At 43.2% G+C, this 22,413-nt stretch overlaps 1 protein-coding gene across 4 annotated transcripts in view; it reads right to left on the reverse strand.

Annotated features, from left to right (window-relative positions):
- Window positions 1–22,413, reverse strand: part of LOC146189526 (uncharacterized) — a 62,827-nt gene that overhangs the window by 9,157 nt on the left and 31,257 nt on the right. For all 4 annotated transcript variants that reach the window (XM_084603284.1, XM_084603283.1, XM_084603282.1 and 1 more), the window contains 3 exons: window positions 15,894–15,920; window positions 11,545–11,618; window positions 9,507–9,596 (listed from right to left, as the gene is read on the reverse strand). In XM_084603284.1, coding sequence (XP_084459410.1) covers window positions 9,507–9,596; window positions 11,545–11,618; window positions 15,894–15,920 — 191 coding nt within the window. The remainder of the gene's footprint in view (window positions 1–9,506; window positions 9,597–11,544; window positions 11,619–15,893; window positions 15,921–22,413) is intronic.

Here is a 22,413-nt window from a genome sequence, read left to right on the forward strand (position 1 = left end):
TTGTAAATGCAGCTTCGTTCTGCCGATCCCTGCGTCGCTTCGGTTGTTGTACTTGATGGGCAATGGCCACCTAACCGATAAGGGCGGCGAGCTGTGAAACAGCCCGCACAGAGTTCGAGCAGCGCACGAGCAGACGACTTTCGCAGCTACCGGAAGTGTGTCCGTGACGTCATGGCTGCAGTGGCCGCAGCGAATGGCAGCTTCTAGCAAGCCTTGCCAGTCAACTCACCCGTGACGTCACGGGTTAAGGAAATAGTTGCATGCGACACCGCCAAGCGACATTCTCTCTGCCCGCGAATTTCAAAAAACGCTGTTTTTAAAAATTATTAATAAGTCGCTGGCTTTGTTCCAAGGAGTTATACTTTGCTTTAATGCTCAAAAGGATGTGTTACACTGAACACGTTTATCAGTGGCTTCATGGGGGCCGTTTCCGTCGACATTTAAGGTAGGACAGCCAGCACAAACATTACGCTCGCTGACTACGCCCTATTGCCTCCAAAACGAATACGGTGGAATTCGTTCAACACCCAAACAGTTGCAAAGTATTCGACTCGATAAATGAATCATTGCGCTCAGATGAAGATCGCAGGTGTTTAGAATAGGCAATTACACGGGAGTGGTCCTGCTGGTACTCCAGATGCAGTGCCAGTGCTGTAGGCGCAGAAGGGATCGAAGAGCGCCAGAACAGTTGGAGCAGCGAAGGCACAAAATGAGTTTTCAAGGCGCGAGCCTCGTAACGCTCTTAGGGTGAAATGCACGTTTTTATGCAGAAGTGGGGTAAGGGGACAAGCAACATCTGCGAAGTTTGGAATGAAGCAGTGGAAGTTGGAGCAAAACCCAAGATAACATCGCGCTTAACCGGATTTATATAAGGGAAGGAACTCGTGTATGTTCCGAACTTTTTTATGATCGCGTTGAACAACAATTGTACTTTAAATTCGCGGCAGCCGAATATTTACTTCTTGGATTCCGTTGAAACCCAGAGCGGAATAAAACTGCCTAGATCGTAGAAAGCTGGACAAGGGGGCCAGCAAACGTGGAAGCAAAAACGATCGCCTCGTCTAAGTAAACATGCCGCTCATTTGAAGACAGAAAAACTAGTCCACCATATGCCACAATAGCCATAAAAGCGTTGCAGAGGTTAGGTGACATCTCCTTGAATTTAGGTAGTCCATCAGGCCTGAAAAATGCCCTTTTCTTGCATTCCCGTTTGTTGACAGCCATTTGCCTGTCGCCTGACCGCGTTAAGATGAAGAAAAATAGGAAGCAGCATGCAAGATATTAAGCGCATTTACAATCATCGAAAGGGGATTATTGTCTTCTTAGCTATGTTGCTACTATGGCAGTACACGGCACACAATTTCCAAATTGTGGCTTGTTCTTTACTAAAACAGCTAAGGATATCTAAGGGCTGCAAGAAGATTGAGTAATGTTGTTCACGAACGTCTTTTCAACCTCCATCTTTATGACGTTTTGCTCAGCAAGAGAGACACACTAAGGCTGGTGATGAATGCGGCTGGCTTCACCTGTACTTACGCGATGGGGCAAGATAGATATTTGGCATGTCGGTTATCGAAATCACATTTATTGCTGTACGCAAGATGTAGGTCGGAGAGACTCTGTCTTTATCAGCTGGCAATTTCGCTACTAAATTAGTAAAAAAAAAGTCCCAACGGGAAGAATCTAATGAACGAGGCCCATGCAAAGAGATGCACAATCCTGAAGGCAGAAACTTCACAGAGAGACAAAGGTTAACCGGTGCAAATCTATGAGATGAAGCTGGTCGAGCGGCTGAAGTTGAGGACCGGAAGAGGTTATCAATGAAGATCACGACAGTTTGAAGGAATATTAAATTAATATGGAGAAAAACATCACCAATTTGGCAAATGGTGTATGTACCATCAGGAATGGTGGGGAACGGACACACAGGGGCATAGAGAACAAATTCGGGTGGCTGCCGAACAAACTCCGGTTGATATTGGCGTTTTAAGACCAGAAAGGCAGGTCAAAGTAAAAGCCAGTTAAGCAATCAATCAGAGCAGCGTGTGCAGTTAAAAAGTCGACGCTGAAAAGTGTGGCGGTCGAGAAACGACATTGAGTGGCCCAGCGGTAGTGTTCACGCAAAGTTTTGCTGATGTTGTGCATATTACCACGACACCAGCGACACTTCCACTGGCGACACTGGTGAAGAGACTGATGTGAAAAGCTGCTTCTGATGACGGCGAGACGAAGTGCTTAGGGCGGACATCTAGGTGGCAGTATCAATGAAAGCCGGAACAGGGCCATCATCTAGGCAGATCATCTAGATGATTGTCGTGATAAGCTACAATCAATAGAGTATTTTAAAGCCAAGGCCTTAGTGCAGCATTAACTCCGGGCGTGAATTTGATTTTTTTTTTCGGAAGAGATCCAGAGAAGCCTGAGATGATGAACGGCGAGGTTCGGGCAATCGGCGGTGGCGCGTCTTAAGACGGCGAGCGGCTAGCGGTGGGCGAGGCACAGGTTTAAAACGCGGGAGGGCGTAGCACGCCGAGTTTAGGTGAGGTCTGTAATCATTGCTGCGATAATGATAGTAGCGAGATCGATGTGGTGGCACCCAACGGCTGCGGTAACGCGGATGAATCTGGCCAACACTTAAACAGCTAGAACGTATGGGGAGGTCAGTCGAAATTTGCCATTATGGCAGGTTACGGTAGCGGGAAGGCATCACGGATGTCACAGTATGTAGGAAATGCAGCAGCTAGCACGTGATTGCAGGGATGGAATGGGGGCTGTACGGATGTCTGGACAGGGTTGGAACGCACTTTCGCATTGCTGACTTTATTCGCGAACTCCTGGGAAGCGAAGGCTAAATTAGAGCTATAATAGCACCCCCCCCCCCCCCATTAAAGTGCAAGGGAACGGGTGTCAGAGCCTTGAGCTCGCAGTGAACAATCCTGGTCAATTTCGCCGATGGCTTCTGTAGTGTTGGCAGACCCTTGCATGAGGACGTAGCAGCTGTGTTTGGTAAATGGTTGAAGCGGAGTGCAATACGATGGGACGTAGCAGCTGTGTTTGGTAAATGGTCGAAGCGGAGTGTAATACGATGGCATTTAGCTGTCTCAAATTGCCGGGATACTTCGGCGACGGATTCAACCATTATACAGGCTGTGCAAAGGAGGTTGAAAGCCCTTTAAAAGAATCCCTTGAAGATGTAGCCCACCCTGCAAGTCTTGTATATGATGTTATCTACTATGAGGCGTAAAGCTAGCGCGTCCTCTATATACTACAGATGGTTCGATTTACCACTATGCTATGGATGCTAGGTACGTTTTAGTGCCGTGCTCACGTCCTATCGGCTTTTCAAACAGATCATTGAGCTTCTATTTGCATATATACTAGGAAGTCAAATTCTAGTGTGTCTCAAAACAGACGCTCATCGCAACCGCCAGCAACAAAGTGACAATTGCAATCATTACTGCACGTCCCATCGGTCTGCTTCCTGATCCGCTCATACATAACGACACGGCCTTCGATGCCGATATTATCGGTACCACGGAAAGTGCGGGATTACAACGCAGGACCATGAAGACAGTGGATGCTGGTTGTGCTGCTTAAAAGGGTCGCATCGGACGGCTTAGGGCTAGCTCCAAGCTGGCGTCCAGTATGGATGTACAGGTATTGGTATTCTGGTCATGTCACTAAGTCACGTCCAGAACTTTATGGGGAAGTACACGGAGGGGTCTGCAGCAGTTCCCCGTCTATGGACATACTACAGGACAAACCCAGCCTAGCCTTATCGTCATCGTTACTCACCACACGACACCAGCACCAAGTACTCGTCATCTCAAGAGTGTATACGATAAACATATGCCTCCGAAGAAAAAATTACGACCCTTACATCAAGAGAATTGACTTCTCAGAGTCCGAGGAAGTTCCGACCGCTCATGTATCCTCTGGTAGTGTGGCATTCATCAAATAATTCCTGCAGCTGAACCGCGCTCTGGGACTAGGCCTAGTGCCTTCCGTGGCACGCTGGCGGAGGTACCTTCGTCGGCGCCGCTTGTCTCGACGGCATTACCGACCGCACAATTGACATCCGAGGCTGGGTCCCAACTCCTGGTTCCTGCTCCTGGTCCATCGGCTGCAGCACATATCCTGCCGTCTCAAAATGCACATCAGCCCGTGAGTGATCTGTCCCCAGGGCGGAGATCGGGAATGGCTAAACAGCTTCCACTTGGTGATGGAGTTTCCACCAATGTGAGTGAGCAGCCGAGCACGCCAATGGACGTGTCTTCAGCGCTACCATCTGGACGGGCGGCAAAGCGCGGTGCTCAGAAGCGTTCTTCAGAAGACATTGCACCGGGATCATCTTCCGCAAACAACAGTTCACAAGGCAAGCGTTCCTGTACAACGACTGATCACCCGGTATTTTCAACACCTTGATCACCTACCTATAAAGTGACCATTTAGGCTCTGACGACCAAGTGCCTTACTAAGATACCGAACAGAGTAATTCAGGCGAATCTGGACGCATGTCTTGGAACAAAGGGTTTCCGTGGTTTCACGGCCAGGAAGAAGTCGAATACCATTGCTGTGTGGCTCCCGAGTTTGGCTGCTGTTGAGTGTCTTCAAACACTTAAGTGTATTTCAGTAACAAGCGAAGTCTCGGTTCCAGTCCAGGTTTATCTTGTTGATTGTTCCGATCTACAACGCTGCATTGTCTGCAACGTAGACGTTGACGAGGACCAGGCTACACTTCAGCTTGAGCTCTACTGCCCTACTCATCGTGTGATTCAAGCTCATCGCATGGGAAAGGTGTGCTCTTGCATCGTCTCTTTGAAAGGCCCCATGACTCCTCCAACTCGCCTATACTATTATGGCTGCATTCTACGCCCTCGACCATATAAACCAAGTGCCGTCTACTGTTATACCTGTTTCCGACCTGGACATATGCATAGGTCTTGTCCTTTTACAACACCAGATGACGCTAGGCCAGTAGAAACAGTATCTTACCGATGCGAACTTTGCAAAGCTAATGACCATGATATCACCTCTCCAACTTGCCCAACAAAGCAGAAAGCAACTCAAAAGGTCCGTCGTGGGATACAAAGGCAATGGTCTCAACATGTTACTTCACCACCGATTCAGACATTCAACAGATTTGAGGCTCTCCAGTTGGACGACGATGAATGGCCACAGCTATCTGAGACAGAGCCACCGGCAATCTGTACACCACATGCTTACAGCGCTATTGTGAGTGCACAACGTCGTCACAGAGTACAAACGTGAAGGATATGCCGGAACCTCCACAGGATGATGTGACAGCAGTTGACGGCCAAATTGAAAGGCTTTTAGTGGAGGTCTATAAGCTCCGCATACATCGTGAACTGCTTGCTCGTCGTAGGCGAGCAACGGAATCCCAGACCGCGAATATCAAAGCTGCCTCGCCAACGATTATGTCCCATACTCCCATGCCGTTCACTGATTCCGCAAAGTCTTCTGCTGCCCTGCCTGATAACTCTTCGAAATCGTTACTGAGGTTTATGGTCGCTCAGTTATCTAACCTGACATCTGTGCTTTTGAGACATCTGGACTCATAATCAAGATGGCAACTACAAGATGTCGCGGTGTGCTTCAGTGGAACTGTAAAGGGCTCTCCACAAAGGTTGGAGAGCTCAAATCCCGTCTTCGCATGAACAAGCTTCATGTATGGGCCATGCTACTGCAGGAGACCAACGCATTGCCACCCATTTCTGGTTTCAGTGGATACGTGTCTCCTTCCATGGGCACCGACGTGTGCATACGGATACTCCTCCGGGAAAGGTGGCTGTGTATGTTGACACACGGTTTCCTCAGGTACGCCTTGCTCTGGAAAATTGGTGTACTTCATATCAGGAGGTGGTTGCAGTGGCAGTCAAATTTGGTAAGGCAACTGTTGTAGTTGTGTCAGTCTATGTAAGACCTGGTGGTGACTCTCCCTCCCGCATAAACCTGGGATGGTTATTGAATGTTACGCAACAATACCCGGGATGTCCAGTTTTAGTTGGTGGTGACTTCAATGCGCCTTACCCGGACTGGGGATACCCCACCTTAAGTCCTCGCGGCAGGCAAATGCGAGACGCCTTTACGAATGCGCTGTTTGTTCTCCTGAACCATCCAGATACACCAACAAGGACTGTGCTTCATACTAGGAGTGGAACATACGCTGCAGATCTTACGTGGTGGTCAGGAACCGGCACCCCCTCATGGCACTTGGAGCCGGACTCCCGGGGCAGTGACCATCATCCTATTGTCATCGGTCTCTATCCATCACAGGCCCGACGATTACGCCGCAAGTGTACAGTTGTCCACTGGGACAATTTCCGCGCCATTCTTCAAAATCACTCTGTGGAGTCGGCACCATCGCTTCTAGACCGCATAAAAAGCGCACTAAATGAGGCTACAACAATTACCTGGGTGGAGGTTGGTCGACCAACACCGGATGTGCCTCTGCTCAACTTGTGCGCTGCTCGTCGACAAGCGGAATTGACTGCAACCAGAGACCCAACTTCTGCGCATGCACGTACAAGACTAAATTACATTACTGCTAAAGCTCGGAGGTATGAGCGTGATCTCTCACGATGACAATGGCACCTGTGGTGCGAGCAGTTCTCCACACAGTCATCGAATGCTCATCTTTGGCGAACTTTCCATGCCATGGAGCACGGTTGTCGTCGTCCTGATGCAGCGGCCACAGCATGCTTTGCAGCAAACTTGTCTCCGAATGATTTTGCAAGACAAGCAGCGCGCAAGTTTTTCCTTAAGTACGGCGTGTTGCCTGCACCAGTTACAAGAACTTACTTGTGGGGCATGCCATCCCATGTCGATAAGCTGCCATCTGCGGCCGACACCGAGGGAATCACGAGCCCATTCTCCATGCCCGATTTGCTTGCAGCTATAGATGAAGCCAACCGAAAGACAGCGCCCGGTCCGGACTCCATTACGTACGAGGTTTACAACAACCACAGTGGTGATGCACTTCCTCAACTCATTGACACAATTAACAAGGTATGGCTAGACGGCGATGTACCAGACAGCTGGAAAACGGCTATTGTGATCCCTATTCCAAAGCCGGGGAAAGCACCAACAGACCTAAGCAACTTTCGACCTATTTCCTTAACGGCAACAATTTGCAAGCTTGCTGAGAAAATGCTCGCCGCAGGAATCTCGTGGTGGCTTGAACATCACGGTTTCTACCACCCGGCCCAGAAGACGGATTGGCTGTCTTGGCGTCCTCAGTATTATCATCAACACGTAGCCACAATGTACGCACCGTCCTCGCCATGGATGTAGAAAAGGCTTACGATAATATCAGTCATGCTGCCATTCTGGATTCAATTGACATGCTCCATTTACCACTTAGAGTACGCAATTTTGTAAAATCTTTCCTTGAAAGTAGACAATTTGCAATATGCCTCAATAGCGAGGCCATAGGATCATTTGTCCCTCTTCGCGGCGTACCCCAGGGATATGTGTTGTCACCAACATTATTTAATATTGCGTTTATCTCACTTGCATGACGGTTACATGAAATTTCTCATGTTAAATTCTTAATATACGCTGATGACATCACGGAGTGGAGCACACACCTACTGACTCAATCATCGGCCCTGCAATCAGCTTTAGATATTACGTGCACATGTGCATCTTCCATTCGCCTCGAACTTTCCGCCAGTAAAACTACGTTCATATCAGTCACCAACCGCTGGGGCCGCCGTAAACTATCGGCAACACCTATTCGTCTACATCTATCCGGAACTCCACTTCAGAAAAGTTTTGCGCTTCATTCGTGTGTCGTCTTCCATTTGTCTCTGTATATCAAGTAGCGCAGTATTCCACAGAAAAGTTCAACAGTAAAAATATTGGGCTTAACTATTCATGAGTCAGGAACTGGAACTACATGGCTGTCTGGCGCTAAAAAACAGGCGTTACAGACACTGGGTCTGATTAGACGCATTGCTCCAAAAATGGGCGGCGCTCGCTCAGATGTTGCGAGACAGTTGGTGCGGGCAGTTGTGCAAGCGCCCTGTTTATCAAGCCCAATTTCAGCATTTGACAAGGGCACAATGGGATCGACTCGAGGCTATAAATTGAGAGGCAATGAGGGTCATCACCTGCCTCCCTCGCATTACACCAATCGTGGCGCTCCAAGAAAACGCACAACTAAACACAATAGATGAACTGGTGCAGCAACGATGTGATGCACGCAAGCTTAAGACCACACTCTCTCACGCAACGTGCGCTCTGAAGGCTTATGCTTCGACACATTCACTACTACCACCGCCACTGCCAGTTCTTCCTCCTTGGCGTTTTGTACAGCTCAGTGATAGCAAGCCAACTGATTTACGCCGACCAAGAACACAGGAAACGGCGTCGTCACTTCGCGACCGAATTATGGAACAAGACGCCCGCTTGCCACATGGTTCCATTATAATTTACGTCGACGCAAGCATCAAAGCCTGTGAAGTGATAACAGCAGTTTACTGTCCTAGCAAATCTTCATTGAACAAGACGTCAATCTTTCAATTACCGGAACCTCCATTTTCTTTTTGTGCGGAACTGCTTGCAGTGCAAGAGGCGCTTCGCTCTGTGACCGCCATTCCCATGCTTCCCAAGGCCTGTATTATCATACGTGCAGATGCCCTCCAGGTGACAAAGCTACTTAGACGCGTCAGTAGTAGCCCGGAAATCTGCCAGAACTTACACAGTCTAGCGGCTTGCATACCAAATCCAATTCGTATTGAATGGACCCCGCGTGACCTTTTAAGTGCTCAAAGCCAAGTGGATTCTGCGACCCGCCTTTCAAACTCAACCTCGACATCGCCAAACCTCATAAAATTGGACAATGCCACCCTGCTTTTAACAAGAAAGGAGCACCTCCGGCGCCGTACACGTGCTCTTATACCTCCGTGTACGGTAAGCCTCCCCCGCGGTCTAACCCGTGTAGAGGAGGTGGCGCCTCGGAGGATTAGAGTTGGGGAGGCCCTAACACCAGCAGTGATCCGAAAGTGGCCACAATTTCGGTATTTATATCCACACCTGGGTATCCCATCTGCAAGTCTAGAAATATAGAAGCTGACATCCATCACCTACTGTGGGATTGCCCAGCGTTGAAGCCAACGCGGATCCGAACCTGGTGGCAGCTGGCCTCTCCCCCCATAATCCGCAGTCATATACTGTTTGGACACTGGGACCGCATCATGGTTCACTCCCCGATTTCATTGCATCAGCCAACTTTGTTTCATTTATTTGACGACACCCTTCATCCATCATAACATTCCTTTTATGCCCTGAGGCAATAAACTTCGCAAAAAAAATATGCAACTTCTTTCCCATGCTGACATTGCTACCATAGAATCTGCTAAATAGATATAATAAGAACATGGAGAAGGAAGGTGATCCAAAAAATATGAGGAACTTCGATCTACTTTCTAGGGAACTGTGTCAATAAATCCGTATATAATCTCTTTCATGAATATACTTACCGTTTGGGCTTTCACCAATTTGGAGAACAATGCAGGATGCTTCAGCGGACAATACCGTGTAAGTACTTTGCAAGTCAAAAAATATATGATCTGCAAAATATGCATTTTACTATGAAACATTGAGTAATATGCATTGTAGAAACAAGGGCAAAATGCATCTAATTCCGCAGGCTTCATTGAATGTGCTACCAAAATTTCAGTAGTTATTTTAAATCAAACTTCATTCTTGGGAAGTTGGGAAAGATGGCTTTTATAACACTATAACAGCGGTGTCCTGTCAGCCAGCCAAAAATTTTCAAAGCGCAAGACATTCAAAATATAAGCTCCTCATTTGTGCTATACAGATGCGCATACGATCACCGCAATTGCGTTTGTATAAAAACTTCGACATCTTATTAAGCATTAAATTAATTTATTGTGTAGATATATTGGTTTCCACCATGAATATTTCTCATTGAAATCACTCTTTTCAGCAATTAAATTTCCATGACTTCTTGCTGCTGTGCGCTGTGAGTTCAGGTTATAAAACCTACTGGAGCTGACACATTCAACGGTACGCTACTTTATGCATCTTACCCTTCATAATGTTGATGGCCATTATGGTTCTGAAATTCTTACACTACAATATAATCAGTAAAGTTGAAGTATACAATACAGATTGGAATTCTAAAGCCATGTTGAGAAACAAAGCAGACGATAATTCGCATCAATACTGCACAATCTAATAGCCTTTCTCTCTCTCTCTCTCTCTCTCTATATATATATATATATATATATATATATATATATATATATATATATCCTACCAATGAAGCGACTGTGTAAAGTAAAATATCCGGATTACGAAGTTTTCTTTGAGTAACCCTTCGGAACAGTATCAAGTGTGTTTGCCCCCTTTTCAATGTTCATGACCATTCTATTAGCGAACACAAATCCTTATGAACCATGCGTTCACCTAAAGACAGTAAAATTACAATATCGTATTATTTTCACATAGCTGTTTCGATTTCTTATGAAGACTGCAGGGGAGGAAAATAATCAGGAGCTGAAAAATTGAATAAACTAAGATACGGAAGAGCCTGGACAATAATCAAAAGTGTTACTAGAAGGCCAGTAAACATAGATGGCTCAGCAAGCTCTTTTCTTTTTCTTCATTATGCGTCTTCTGTTTCTCTTGCTTTTATTAATACAATTGATGCAGTCTCCATTTGCTTTTCGTATCATATTTCAGCAGCGCTGACATTACCTGCACTATAAGAAAAACTATTTTCTGTTTCTTCGTGAACAGTACACGGTTCTTCTGGCAGAGTGATGTACCAGCTTGGAACCAATACCTTTGATAATATGCTACAGAACTGCACTATTATTCGCAACATAGCTGCAATATTAATCGCAAGGGTGATGAAGAATGCGAGCGTAAGGCCTGGAGAAGTATGCTTCGACGATCACTTTTCGGCACCAACATCTTGAGCAGGCCGCATTGCCGGAATGTCTCGTATTATATTTGTAGCCAGTACCTGCAAGAATATTACTGGAATTTGCTTTCAATTATTACAAGTCTCTGCGAGCCGCCATTATTGAGGTATTCAGACTACTGGCCTGTGAACGGAAATGCTGGGAGCAATCCTTCAGATATTGTGCCCAATTTCTACCAACCCAGAGGGTCCAATATAGAGCAGTGCTCCAACTTTGTCTCATAGAGCGCGTAAATGCGGCGAAAAATGAAGAAGCCTATTGAAAATGAAAGTAAAAGTCATTTCATATACGACGGTATAAATGCAGCCTTATCATATCTGTGGACAAGAGAAGCCGAGTGTTTTTTATGAGATACATGAAAATTGGTATTCTAAACATCTTCGGCATAGAGATAATTTAACAGTGGAAATTGCACATTCCATCGCCTTAAACTGATTACCATATTACAAAAATATTGTTATTCTTTCGAAGAGGAGAATGGGGGGAGGGGGGCTGCAGCCATAATTTGTACTCGCCCTTCTACGATGGGCAAATAAAGATTTAAGCAGAACAGACTACTTACCACTATCCTCAGGCTTGAGCGTCAATTTGATCTCTTCATTAACATTTTCGATAATGAAGTCAAGTCTCTGGACTCTGCGTCATTGAAAAAGAAGTACTTTCCTGATTTTAATGTTCCAACCACACAGAATTTGTTTCCTATAATACTTCAATACAACATGTGCGAGTGAAACGTCTTGGAAAATAAATATTCTCATTCCCCCACAGATGCCCGAATGATATTTTCTTATTAAATTTCACGTATGTTTACCAAAATGATCGAAGTTTTGTTAAGAAAGTTTTATAGAGAAGTGTGTGCATACAATTGTATTTATCGAAGGCATCAGAAATATTCTAACACAGCAATTACACAACCATATGCAATCTACCACGGCGCTGCGCGTAAGCAAAGCATATATGCTTTCTAAAGCGATATAGTATATCTCCAGGAATAACCTTTGACACGGCAGTAACAAAATATTCTGATAATGCAGCGTTTGTTTTTAAGCTTCAATAAAGAAGCCTCCAAAAGAAATCAATTCATTCAGTCTTTTTTTTGTCTTCAATATCTGGGGCGTAGCCGTGTAATTTTTCAGAATTGCTGGACCGAACTCTAATTGATGTCTGCAGAATGCTTTGATAATACTCAGTCAGGACTAGATTCAGATTTATGCCCAATAGACTGAGACTATAGGAGTTGCTTTGTTACACCGATGTTCTTTTTGAACAATCAATGTTACAGGAACTTGAAATTTCAATCGCTGAAAAACAAAGTGGGTGGAAGAATTAGGCTTTGGATCGTTTTTCTAGTGGTCCTTGGCATCCTCACACAAAAAATTTATTAATGGTAAATGTTGAAGAGAACCAAGGGCTTTAACAGATTTCTCTTGCTCTGCAGTCTGCCACTTTCATTTGTAAACTGTGTGTATGCACATTTCTGTCTCTCATGCAAACCGAGTGCAATGCACAAATGAAGTTAGAAAATTCAAATAATAAATAAACGTAGCCAACTGATTCAGTGTGTTCGCAAAGCTTGTCGATGCATGCGACTATGTATTAGAACTCCGATTTGTTTGCGGAACGTCTGTAGAGATGCCTGGTATTTATTGTTTTTTATCCGGTAAGAATTCTTTACATTGATGGGAACCTCCCGGCTCCGTCACTTCAATAAAAAGGCGTGTATACAAGCACTGTCATCTGTTGACTGACATTAAGTAGACCAAAAATCTCGAACATGTTCCTATTCCAGAATGACGTCTTTATAGATGGCTTCCTAAAGGGCATTGAGCAAAATACAACAATATTTCTGATGTGTGGCAAAGCTGCATAGCTTTCCTAAAAACAGCAGAAGGGTGTTTAGGGTATTTAAAGTTTTACAAATTTTTCTCCCATGCTAAGCAAAATGAAATCAATACAATTTCTTGGCTCCGCTAGTCTAAACTAAGCATCTACTGTTGAAGAGTTGACTCTTGTGAAGACTAATGCCAAGTTATTTCAAGCTGTCCGGAAACATTGCAAAGTTCTCAGCTATAAGAACTTCACAGATGTCATTAGTTTAAATAATGAGCTCTTTGCTTGGCACTTTGTTTCCTTAGCCTTGGTTTACTTCGTTGTCGACGTTGTGAAAAAAAAATTATAGGAAGACAGAAAGTTTGGGATAGTTACCATGATAAAGAGTCCCTGTTGCATATTTTTACGTAAAGCTATGAATAAGGGGAGCTTGGCTGGTTGCTCTCTATTGAGAGCAAGGGGAAATGATAGCTTATGCCACAAATAGTGATGTAATTGTAGTTATAAATATTTATAAGCATTTTTCAGAGGTAAAGGAATGCAGATAGCACAGGACTGGGTAATCGGACGAATAAAGGAGATTCCTTCGACGAGCCTCATGATAGTGATGGTGAGAGGCTACGCCGTAGCTACTACTGTAACCCACTAAAGATGATGTGTATCAAAAATATTTAGGCCTTGGTCATCTGCTGCTCAATCTTTACCATGAATGGATAAATAAAGAGGGTTCCGAGTAGATTCACATTTGAAGAAGCCGTACAGGCTAAGTGCTCATGGGAGCATGATATAAAAAAACAGCGCAACAGACGTGGACGGAGGTGAAGAACAGACAGGACGGCCGCTGAACTCACAACTGAAGTTTATTGAAAAAAAACACAGATATATAACCCCGCCAAGCAGCACCAAACCGCACATTAAACAAGAAAATCATGATAACCCCCCCACACACACCACGTTCAAGAAACTCAACCTCATTATCTGTTAAAGCGATTGACGGTTCACTAACGCATTTTTCACCCAATCGAATGATATGCCTGGCCTCAATGATTTCCCTGTTAATCTGTGCCGGATGGGAATCCAAAATAACTGTCTGTGTTAGGGAAGGATGGCAGCCGTCACATCCCTTGCAGTGTACAACCAGATTGGATCCTCTACCAATCTCTAATGATCTCTCGTGCTCTCGTAACCGGACATTGATACACCTGCCTGTTTGACCCACATACACTTTATCACAAGATAACGGAATCTTATATATCACTCCTACTTTACATGGAACATAGGAAAAGTCATGTTTCACCCGATGCGTGTTTCTTTCCCGGACATTTTTTCGCTGCTTTGTTCTTAACTATGCTACATATTTTTGACAGTTTATTTGGTGCCGAGAAAACCACACTAACATTAAACCTTCTGGCTACATTTTTCAAATTGTGTGATAGACCATGCACGTATGGCAGGGCCACAAATCTTTTTGTATCCCTCTGTCCAGCCCCTTCCTGCTCCCGTGAACCTGCGCACGACTGTTTTACTTTTGTGATTAAGTTATCACAAACTCTTAATGTGACGTGAACAGAAAATCCTGCATTCGCTAGCCTAGACAGTTGTTCATTAAAGCTAATTCGCATATTGTGAAAGCATGACTTTGACAAGACAGCCCCCAGGCTGGACAGAGCGATGCCATCTTTTACTAGCTTAGAATGTTGTGATCCATAATCTAGCTGAGGCTTTGCACTCCTAGGCGAATACCGCCAACAAACATGATGGGCACCAAACTTCAAAGTGAGGTCTAGAAAACGCAGTTCGTTGTCTTGTGACATTCGTTCAAATGTATATCTCAGTACCAGCCCTTGCTCTTGAAAAACTTTAAACATATTCATTGGTGTTGAGCTACTATTGCTACCTTTGTAAAAGACCAGGAAATCATCAACATACCGAAAGATTCTTATTCCCAGCCCTTGCAAGTTTTTGGCAATTAATTCGTCTACTCTGCTTAGGAAAATGTCACTTAGAAAAGGAGCGACCTTTGAACCAATACAGATGCCTGATTTCTGGGTATACACGGCACTGCCAAATTCAACAAACATACTTTTTAAGTAAAAAGAGGTCAATTCCAAAAAAGACCCAGTTGATATACCACAGCTGTTACCAAAAGCTGTTTCATCATTTTGTTCCGAAATGCACATTCGCAGACTGGTCATGAGAACTTCATGAGGGATTGAATAAAATAGTTTTTCAACATCGATGCTAACTACCGAGCACTCCCCTGGATTTTCCATTTTCAATTACTCTACCACTTTATCAGAGTTTTTTACGAGCTACGGATCTGCAAAATTCAAAGTAGACAAGTGTTTCTGCAAATAGTTTCAAAAGACACATTGCCAGGAGCCTTTATCAGAAATTATTGCTCTAAAAGGTTCCCCGGGTGTAATGGGATGTGACGGCTGCCACCCTTCCCTAACACAAACAGTTATTTTGGATTCCCATCCGGCACAGAATAACCGGGAAATCATTGAGGCCAGGCATATCATTCGATTGGGTGCAAAATGCGTTAGTGAACCGTCAATCGCTTTAACAGATAATGAGGTTGAGTTTCTTGAACGTGGTGTGTGTGGGGGGTTATCATGATTTTCTTGTTTAATGTGCGGTTTGGTGCTGCTTGGCCGGGTTATATATCTGTGTTTTTTTTTCAATAAACTTCAGTTGTGAGTTCAGCGCCCGTCCTGTCTGTTCTTCACCTCCGTCCACGTCTGTTGCGCTGTTTTTCTATCACGTCACCATACCGACTCGCCCAGATGTCTCTTCTATTACAGCTCATGGGAGTTTTGTAACGCCTAAGAATTTCATATGAATCCGCTCAACCCATACTTAATACTATTTGAATCTCCAAAAACGCAATAAGGCATGACTTCATTTCAACTGCGTAGCCGGGGAGGCAGAAAATTAGAATAATGTTTAAATATTTTTTGTGAAATTTTGATGGAAATGATAAATGGGAAGAGTTTATATTTGTAGAAAATAGACATTTTTCTCATGTACATTAAAACCAGTAATCTTGAAAGTGATCGTTTTGCCAGAAATACTTACAGTCGCATCATAAGGTTGGGTCTTGTGCTGAAAAATATAAATACGTTTTTAAAGAAAACCAGCTGCAACCAAACAACCCAGTTGCTTTTTGAAAATAAGTTTTGCGTCGCTGCGTCACTAGCATGGTTGAACGCAAAACTTAAAAAGATCTGGCCAGTAAAAAGAAGTACAGTGGTACAATTTAAGTGTTCCGGTAGGCCCGTTAATACATAATTATTTCAGACTGAGGTTAAGGGCCAGTAAACAATAAATGACGTTGAGCTTTTATGCTACAGATGCACATTTTCAACGTGTTACACAATGATTGAAGTTTGTGTTCATCAAGTGAGAAAACGAGGAATAAAATAATAATTTGAAATATTTTCTGCAAATCAGTACAACTCCAGCTGACTTTATGTTCGGTATATCGCAACAAACGGCAATTTCAACCACAAACATTTCTTTTTCAATTTAAGATAATTGCGCCTCTTTTTCTCAGTGCGTATTCTTGGTAATGCAAAATGTGGCACAGGCCTTCACTCCACCAGAGGAAGGTGGTCGACACTGCCCCGTTCCCCTCCTTTGGAACATACCGATAGCCTGAGTGGCATCGAAAGGTCAAGCTCGGCATATCTTTCTTCATATGGCCTATACCTTCATGTTTCCTAAAACCAATATCATTCCACTTTTTTAAGCATTTACTCAAGAAGGGCGCCACAGTCCGTTTTATGAAAGGTTCGAAATCTGACGGCAATATTATGGAAATAAACCTATTCAGGTTCTGAGGAATAAATATTGAGGACTGAAAATATTAGGTCGCTCCAGGCTTTGAAATTTGGTACAGACTGCTTAACTAACAGGACACTATACTGCAGCCATACAAATAGTGGCAACTTAGAAAAGGCTTCAGCGCGTAGAGCTAACTTTAGGTTTGATAGTATAGCTGATTTTCCGCGTTTCTAAAACCACACCTAACCAGGCAAAACAGGGCTTGACCCTATATGGCATGGTTTGGTAAGTATTTCTTGACGATTTAGCATGAAACACTTGCGCAGACTTTGAAGTTTGAGACGTCTTTAATATCTGAATTTGGGGAAACGAAAGACGTCGTATCTGTCTCACATCCCGGCGGACTCAAACTTTAATGGCATAAAGCTGCAGGTAAATAAGTCGTTTGCTTGAATCCCTGTCGAAAAGTAGCGTCTATCTTCAGTAAGAGATCAATAATAAAAGGACATGGAGTGTTTTGACAGTACACTACATAAAGTTTGGTTACATCACAATATTGTTCTAAAGTCACGATATATACTTTGGCATCATTTTTCTTCTTCTACTTCACGGTTACGCTACTCATTAAGAAAGTAAAAGTTTGAGCTATAAAAAAGGGTCAGATAGTTTTTCTGAACCATCGAATTTCATAAAACTGGGGCAACTACCCGCCAGGAAGCGTGTGCACAGTGTAAATGTGTATAATGTGCGGTACTAGTCATCGAACCGAGAGCCTCCTGCACATCAAGCATGTGTTCTAACATCATCGCAACTATCCTTAAAAGGGCCTCGTAGGTGGCCCTTGCGTTGTAATCTAGGATTCAATATTTGAAATAATGCAAAAAAACGCATGTTTAATAATTGCATTACCGAGCTTGCTAAAGCTGCGAACGCGCGAAGTCCTTAAAAGGGGAGCATAAACCTACTCGAGCAAAAGACTTCAAGATATAAAAGAGCTTCATGCACCCTTGGTATTATGTAACAAAAATCTACACCAGTTCTTTTTTGTCTGGTGTAACGCTCCATAGGATTCGTACTTGCTGTGTTCGGTGAAAAACAATATTGGTGGGCTTCAACAAGTTCAGACCTACTTTGCCGTGTGTCAGGTGTTTCGCATGCTTCAGCAATGACTAAGCATGGATGCAACCTTTATTAGCACGTCATTGAATATTGAACTAATATGCAACCCAGGTGTCCATTCAGAAGTGCGACATGTACGTCACATTGCATTTCTGCAAAGTTATTATTATTACAACTTGCTTTATGGAAAGAACGTCAATTTGATCTCTACCAGTCCAAAAGATTGAAGCAGAAAATGCTGTAGATTTCAGAGCGCTTGCTCTATGAGTAGTAGAGCTTAAGATATAAAGTGACAGTATTTAATTCAGATGAATGCCTTATAAAATTCAAAGAAGAGAAAATCTGAGGCCGGAAGCCGTCAATACATGGTCCACGATAAATAAGAGCTGAGGATATGGTTAGTAATAACATATGAAACCGCAAGTCTCATGTGACATTGTATGAAGGCAGATATAAAAGCAGAACCTTAAAATTAATAAATATAAACATAGCAGGATAAAAATACAATAAAATGAAGGACGATTAAAATAAAAATAAGTGATACAAGATGATTAAAATATAAGTGAAAAAAAATAAAGGAATAAAAATGAAATTAAAATGTTTTCAGTTTTCAATTTATTTGTATAGAATTTTTAATTTCAACAGCCTGTCTGAATAAATGCGCCGACGAAAAAATTCGCAGTTCGCCGCTGTATCAACTCAGACTACTTACTTGAATATATTGAATACTCGATGCTTGAAGCGAAAAAAGAAATATTTCCGTTCTATATGCAGAAACAATCGCACTATGCATGAATAAAATCATAGAGAATAGGTAAGCTAGATTGGTTTAGAGTATTTAACATGCAAATGTGTAGGCCATGATCCAAGCTGCAGTGAAATGATGCTGAAACGTGACTGTCAGATATGCAACGTGCATTTACATTGCATAGCAGTGCGCATCTTGCTTTTTGGACCCATCGAAAATTGCAGCCACGGCCGACCTTAAACTCGCTTCCTTTGTCACATAAAAGAAATGTTAACAGCGCCTGTCCTGTCTGTCTATTTGTTCGTATTTGTGAGTGTCTTTTTGAGCTATTAACCTTTCTTTTATTTGACTATACACCAACTACCCCAGCAAACAGTTTTAACCGCTTTCTTTGTTTCAGCGTCCTGCGCCTACACATAGCGGCATAGCTTCTGAAAAATTATTAAATAAAAAAAGATTCGCCCTTGTGTCGACGCGCCGGGCTTCTTTGTTGCACATTGGCGCTGAAGACCATACGGCCAATTATCACAACAAGTTTTCATTACCTGTCTGTTGCTCAGGAAAAAGGTAGCAAAACTACTCTTCCAATAACAACAAACAATGAGGAATAATTTAGTAAGTTACCGAATGATGCAGCCGCATTATCTCTAAAGAAAAGGCGAGAAACTTCACTGGAGTGAAAGGTAGTTTATCCCTAACCTATCTTAAATGGGAACTACCATCTAAGACTAAAGTAACGCTGAAGGCACGCCTTCATGTTAACAAAGTGCCAGTTGTGAGGGAAATGAAATTGGCATATTTTAGGGAGAAAAAGGAGACAACTAACTCTCAGTTCTCCGTGGAAGAATGTTTTTCAATAAATGTTGCTAATCTGCAGACCCTACATTGTGGTCATGGCCGAGTATTTACACAGGAGATTATACCGTGAAAAAAAAAGCATGTTCGTTATTGTGCACAGGTTGTAAAAGGGAAACAATTTTACAATTCTCGCAAAAAAGAATTTTGTATTGATTAAAATTTGGCTCTGGGACAATAACCTACATTTAGTCCAGTTATATGCAAAATAAAATGCTCCAGTATTGTGCCGACTTTTCGTTTGCCGCATTTTAAGACGTAGCTTTTTTTATTCTTTAAAACTATTTTCGTTTCGTTTCTGTTCGGGTTATGTTTCTGAAGTTACTTCCTTACTCACTGCTGCATCTATAGCCGATGGTGTTTGAATTTAATGAGTAAATAAGAGTATCCATTGCATAAGGTGCCCAAAGGTACTAACCGATTTTTCTTCCTGTGGGGATAAAATATTGTTGTTTTTACATTTACTTCCCTATCTTCATTTTAAAAATTTTAAATGACTACTTGCAGCATTCTGAAACAATTTATCCAATCTTAGCCAGACGTTAAAAAGCCTCATTGGCGTTATGGCCATACGTAAAATACCTGGAATGCCTTTAAATAAGGTATCAGTAACGTTTACGTTTCCGGTCAGCGTGAAGAACTATCAAATACAACTGCTTAGGTTGAACAGCAGAAATAATCAATTCTCATTACTGCACCATACAACACCACAAATGCTAAACATCATGTGTGCCAATAATGACCTTAAATTATGACGAATAAGTTCTGAGCCAAAAAACGAGACGAAGTGCCAAAAGGAATCAGGAAAGAATGGGTCGTAGAAGTGATAGTCTTAGACGCATCAGTGAACATAGCCTTCAGCATGGAAATGAGCCAGTTACAGCTGACTATTTTTTAAAAGCCTAGGCCATAATGTGTTAACTACAAGAGAGATAAAAAAAAACCTGTTCTGGAACAGGGTAGACAAAAAAGGGATGGTGTAGTAGGTTCCGGATCACTCTTACGTACACGTACTGTATTCACACTGGTGGCTGCCCTGAGAGTACATGTAAGCTGAAGCAAACTACATATGCCAGATTCTGCCTGCATTGACAGCCACTATTCCCGTAAAGAGTAAAATGATCCTTACTTTTGCATGTGTGATGTTTTAGCAGAGAATAATGAAGGCAGCACGTTATCAGGAACATATATAATACTGCAAAGGAGTACATTAGAATGTATTCCTCCTTGGAGCTTTTTTTTTTTAATACGTTACACAAGATTGTTCAGGCGCTCATACGATAGTCCTTCAAACTTATGTGACTATCACAGAATAAAAAAAAACATATCAGGTTTGAGCTCGAATTCTTGGCTCGAAGGATGCGCGGATGAAAAACGGCAGGAATGTGCTCGTGCTAGCCAGTTTTCGGCCTTGCTTTTGGGAATTCGTATCTTTTTATATTTCACTTTATTCTGTGACGTGATAATGACAACACCGTGGGAACAAAATATGTATACAGGCGTACAAGCCCTGCGATGACCTCTGTATAGTGCTGAATTGCCCCCTAAAAGAACTACGAAACAATTCGGCGGTTGCGATACGACAGAAGAAAACGTGCTCGCTGGCCGTCGAATTACGAATTCCCGTTGGATTCGGCTGTGCTATATCTATTCAGGTCCGGAAACATCTAGGGAAGCCAGCTAAGGCATACTAGAAGAGTGTGCTATGATACGAAAACAGTGGTTCTTGCCCGCAGTCATTCGCAATAATCTCTGGCATCATGTTTCATAAAGGAAATGATAAATCCACGTTTCACAACACCGAGCATGTACACAAGAGCCGAAGACTGTTCTGTACACTAAACTACAGCGACATGGTCGCGTGTCAGTGGCTGTTAAATAACCACGAAGATTTCAGTTGTTTGCGGCAATACTAACTGGCTGTACTTACGGGCTGGAATAGTTTCCAGAGTTGTGGAAATCTCGGTTGAACTGACATGAGAAAACGTCTCGACACGCTTTTATATATTCTTCGCAATATTTGGAGTTAGTTTAGGGTGGCACGCTTGAGCTATGGGGAAATCTAACATTAGTAGACTTGAACGCATGCAGCAGCTATAGATTTTAAGCGCGGATCATCCTCCAAACATTTCTACCGAAGTCACATATTTCAAGACAAAGTTACCTGAACGACAGACAGTAAAGGTGTATTGATCGGCCATAGTTAAGGTAACCCTGACCTGCTACTCTAGATAAACAAAATTTCCTTCCAGCTTTTCTTCAGCCAGCACCTTCGGCGGGATGCATTCTTTTCAGATTAAGAATGAAGGCGACGACGGTCAGCAACCTGTCCCTGAGAGCTTCTCTGAATATACAGTTAGGGCATATAGGCAGATCCAGATATTATCAGCATTATTCAGTAATATAAATGAGGCCGGATCACACTAGCATGATTTAGCGCGGCTGTAGCTGGTACTGAAAGTTATCGCATTATATCGGTAATATTTTATTTTTAATAGTCGGGGGGAGGGGGGGTGTCAAAGAAGCTACCTTATCTAGCATCTATCGCTCTCTGAGACATTGGAATTTTAGGAAGTAAGATGGTATCATATTTGCATATTTTTCGAGCCCAAATGCAGTGTATCACAGTCGCCGAAGTTGCGAATGAGAGAGAGCGATTCGCGGTCTATGAAAGCCCAATGTTACAATATTTTTCGCTGTAGACGCGACTATACACGGGAGGGAGCTGAACCTATGAGACGAACCAAGACAAGCTCGAAACTAAACTCCACCTCAATGTATTGACACCTACTAGCACAAATGAACTGCCACCTGTCGCTGGAAATGCTGTCGAAGACTGTATAGTGTTGCTCACCTCGCTTGAGGCGTTCAAATGGGGAAACAGGTCTTCGGGCCTGGGTGTTTCTGTACACTGACATCGTTTTTAATGTAGAATTTTCCCTCAATGCGGATCTGCGCCATTTATACTGCGACGTATTCAGACCGCTTAGCGTGATGAATAACGCTTCTTTAGCAAGCCTGTCGCTTTAAATCTCGACAATATTTCATGAAGGAAGGTCGTGCCTTTGCACCAAACTGGAGTCACGGCCA

Source organism: Amblyomma maculatum, chromosome 5 (genome assembly GCF_055883805.1).
Source record: "Amblyomma maculatum isolate TAMU_Amacu chromosome 5, ASM5588380v1, whole genome shotgun sequence".
Taxonomy (NCBI): Eukaryota; Metazoa; Arthropoda; class Arachnida; order Ixodida; family Ixodidae; genus Amblyomma; species Amblyomma maculatum.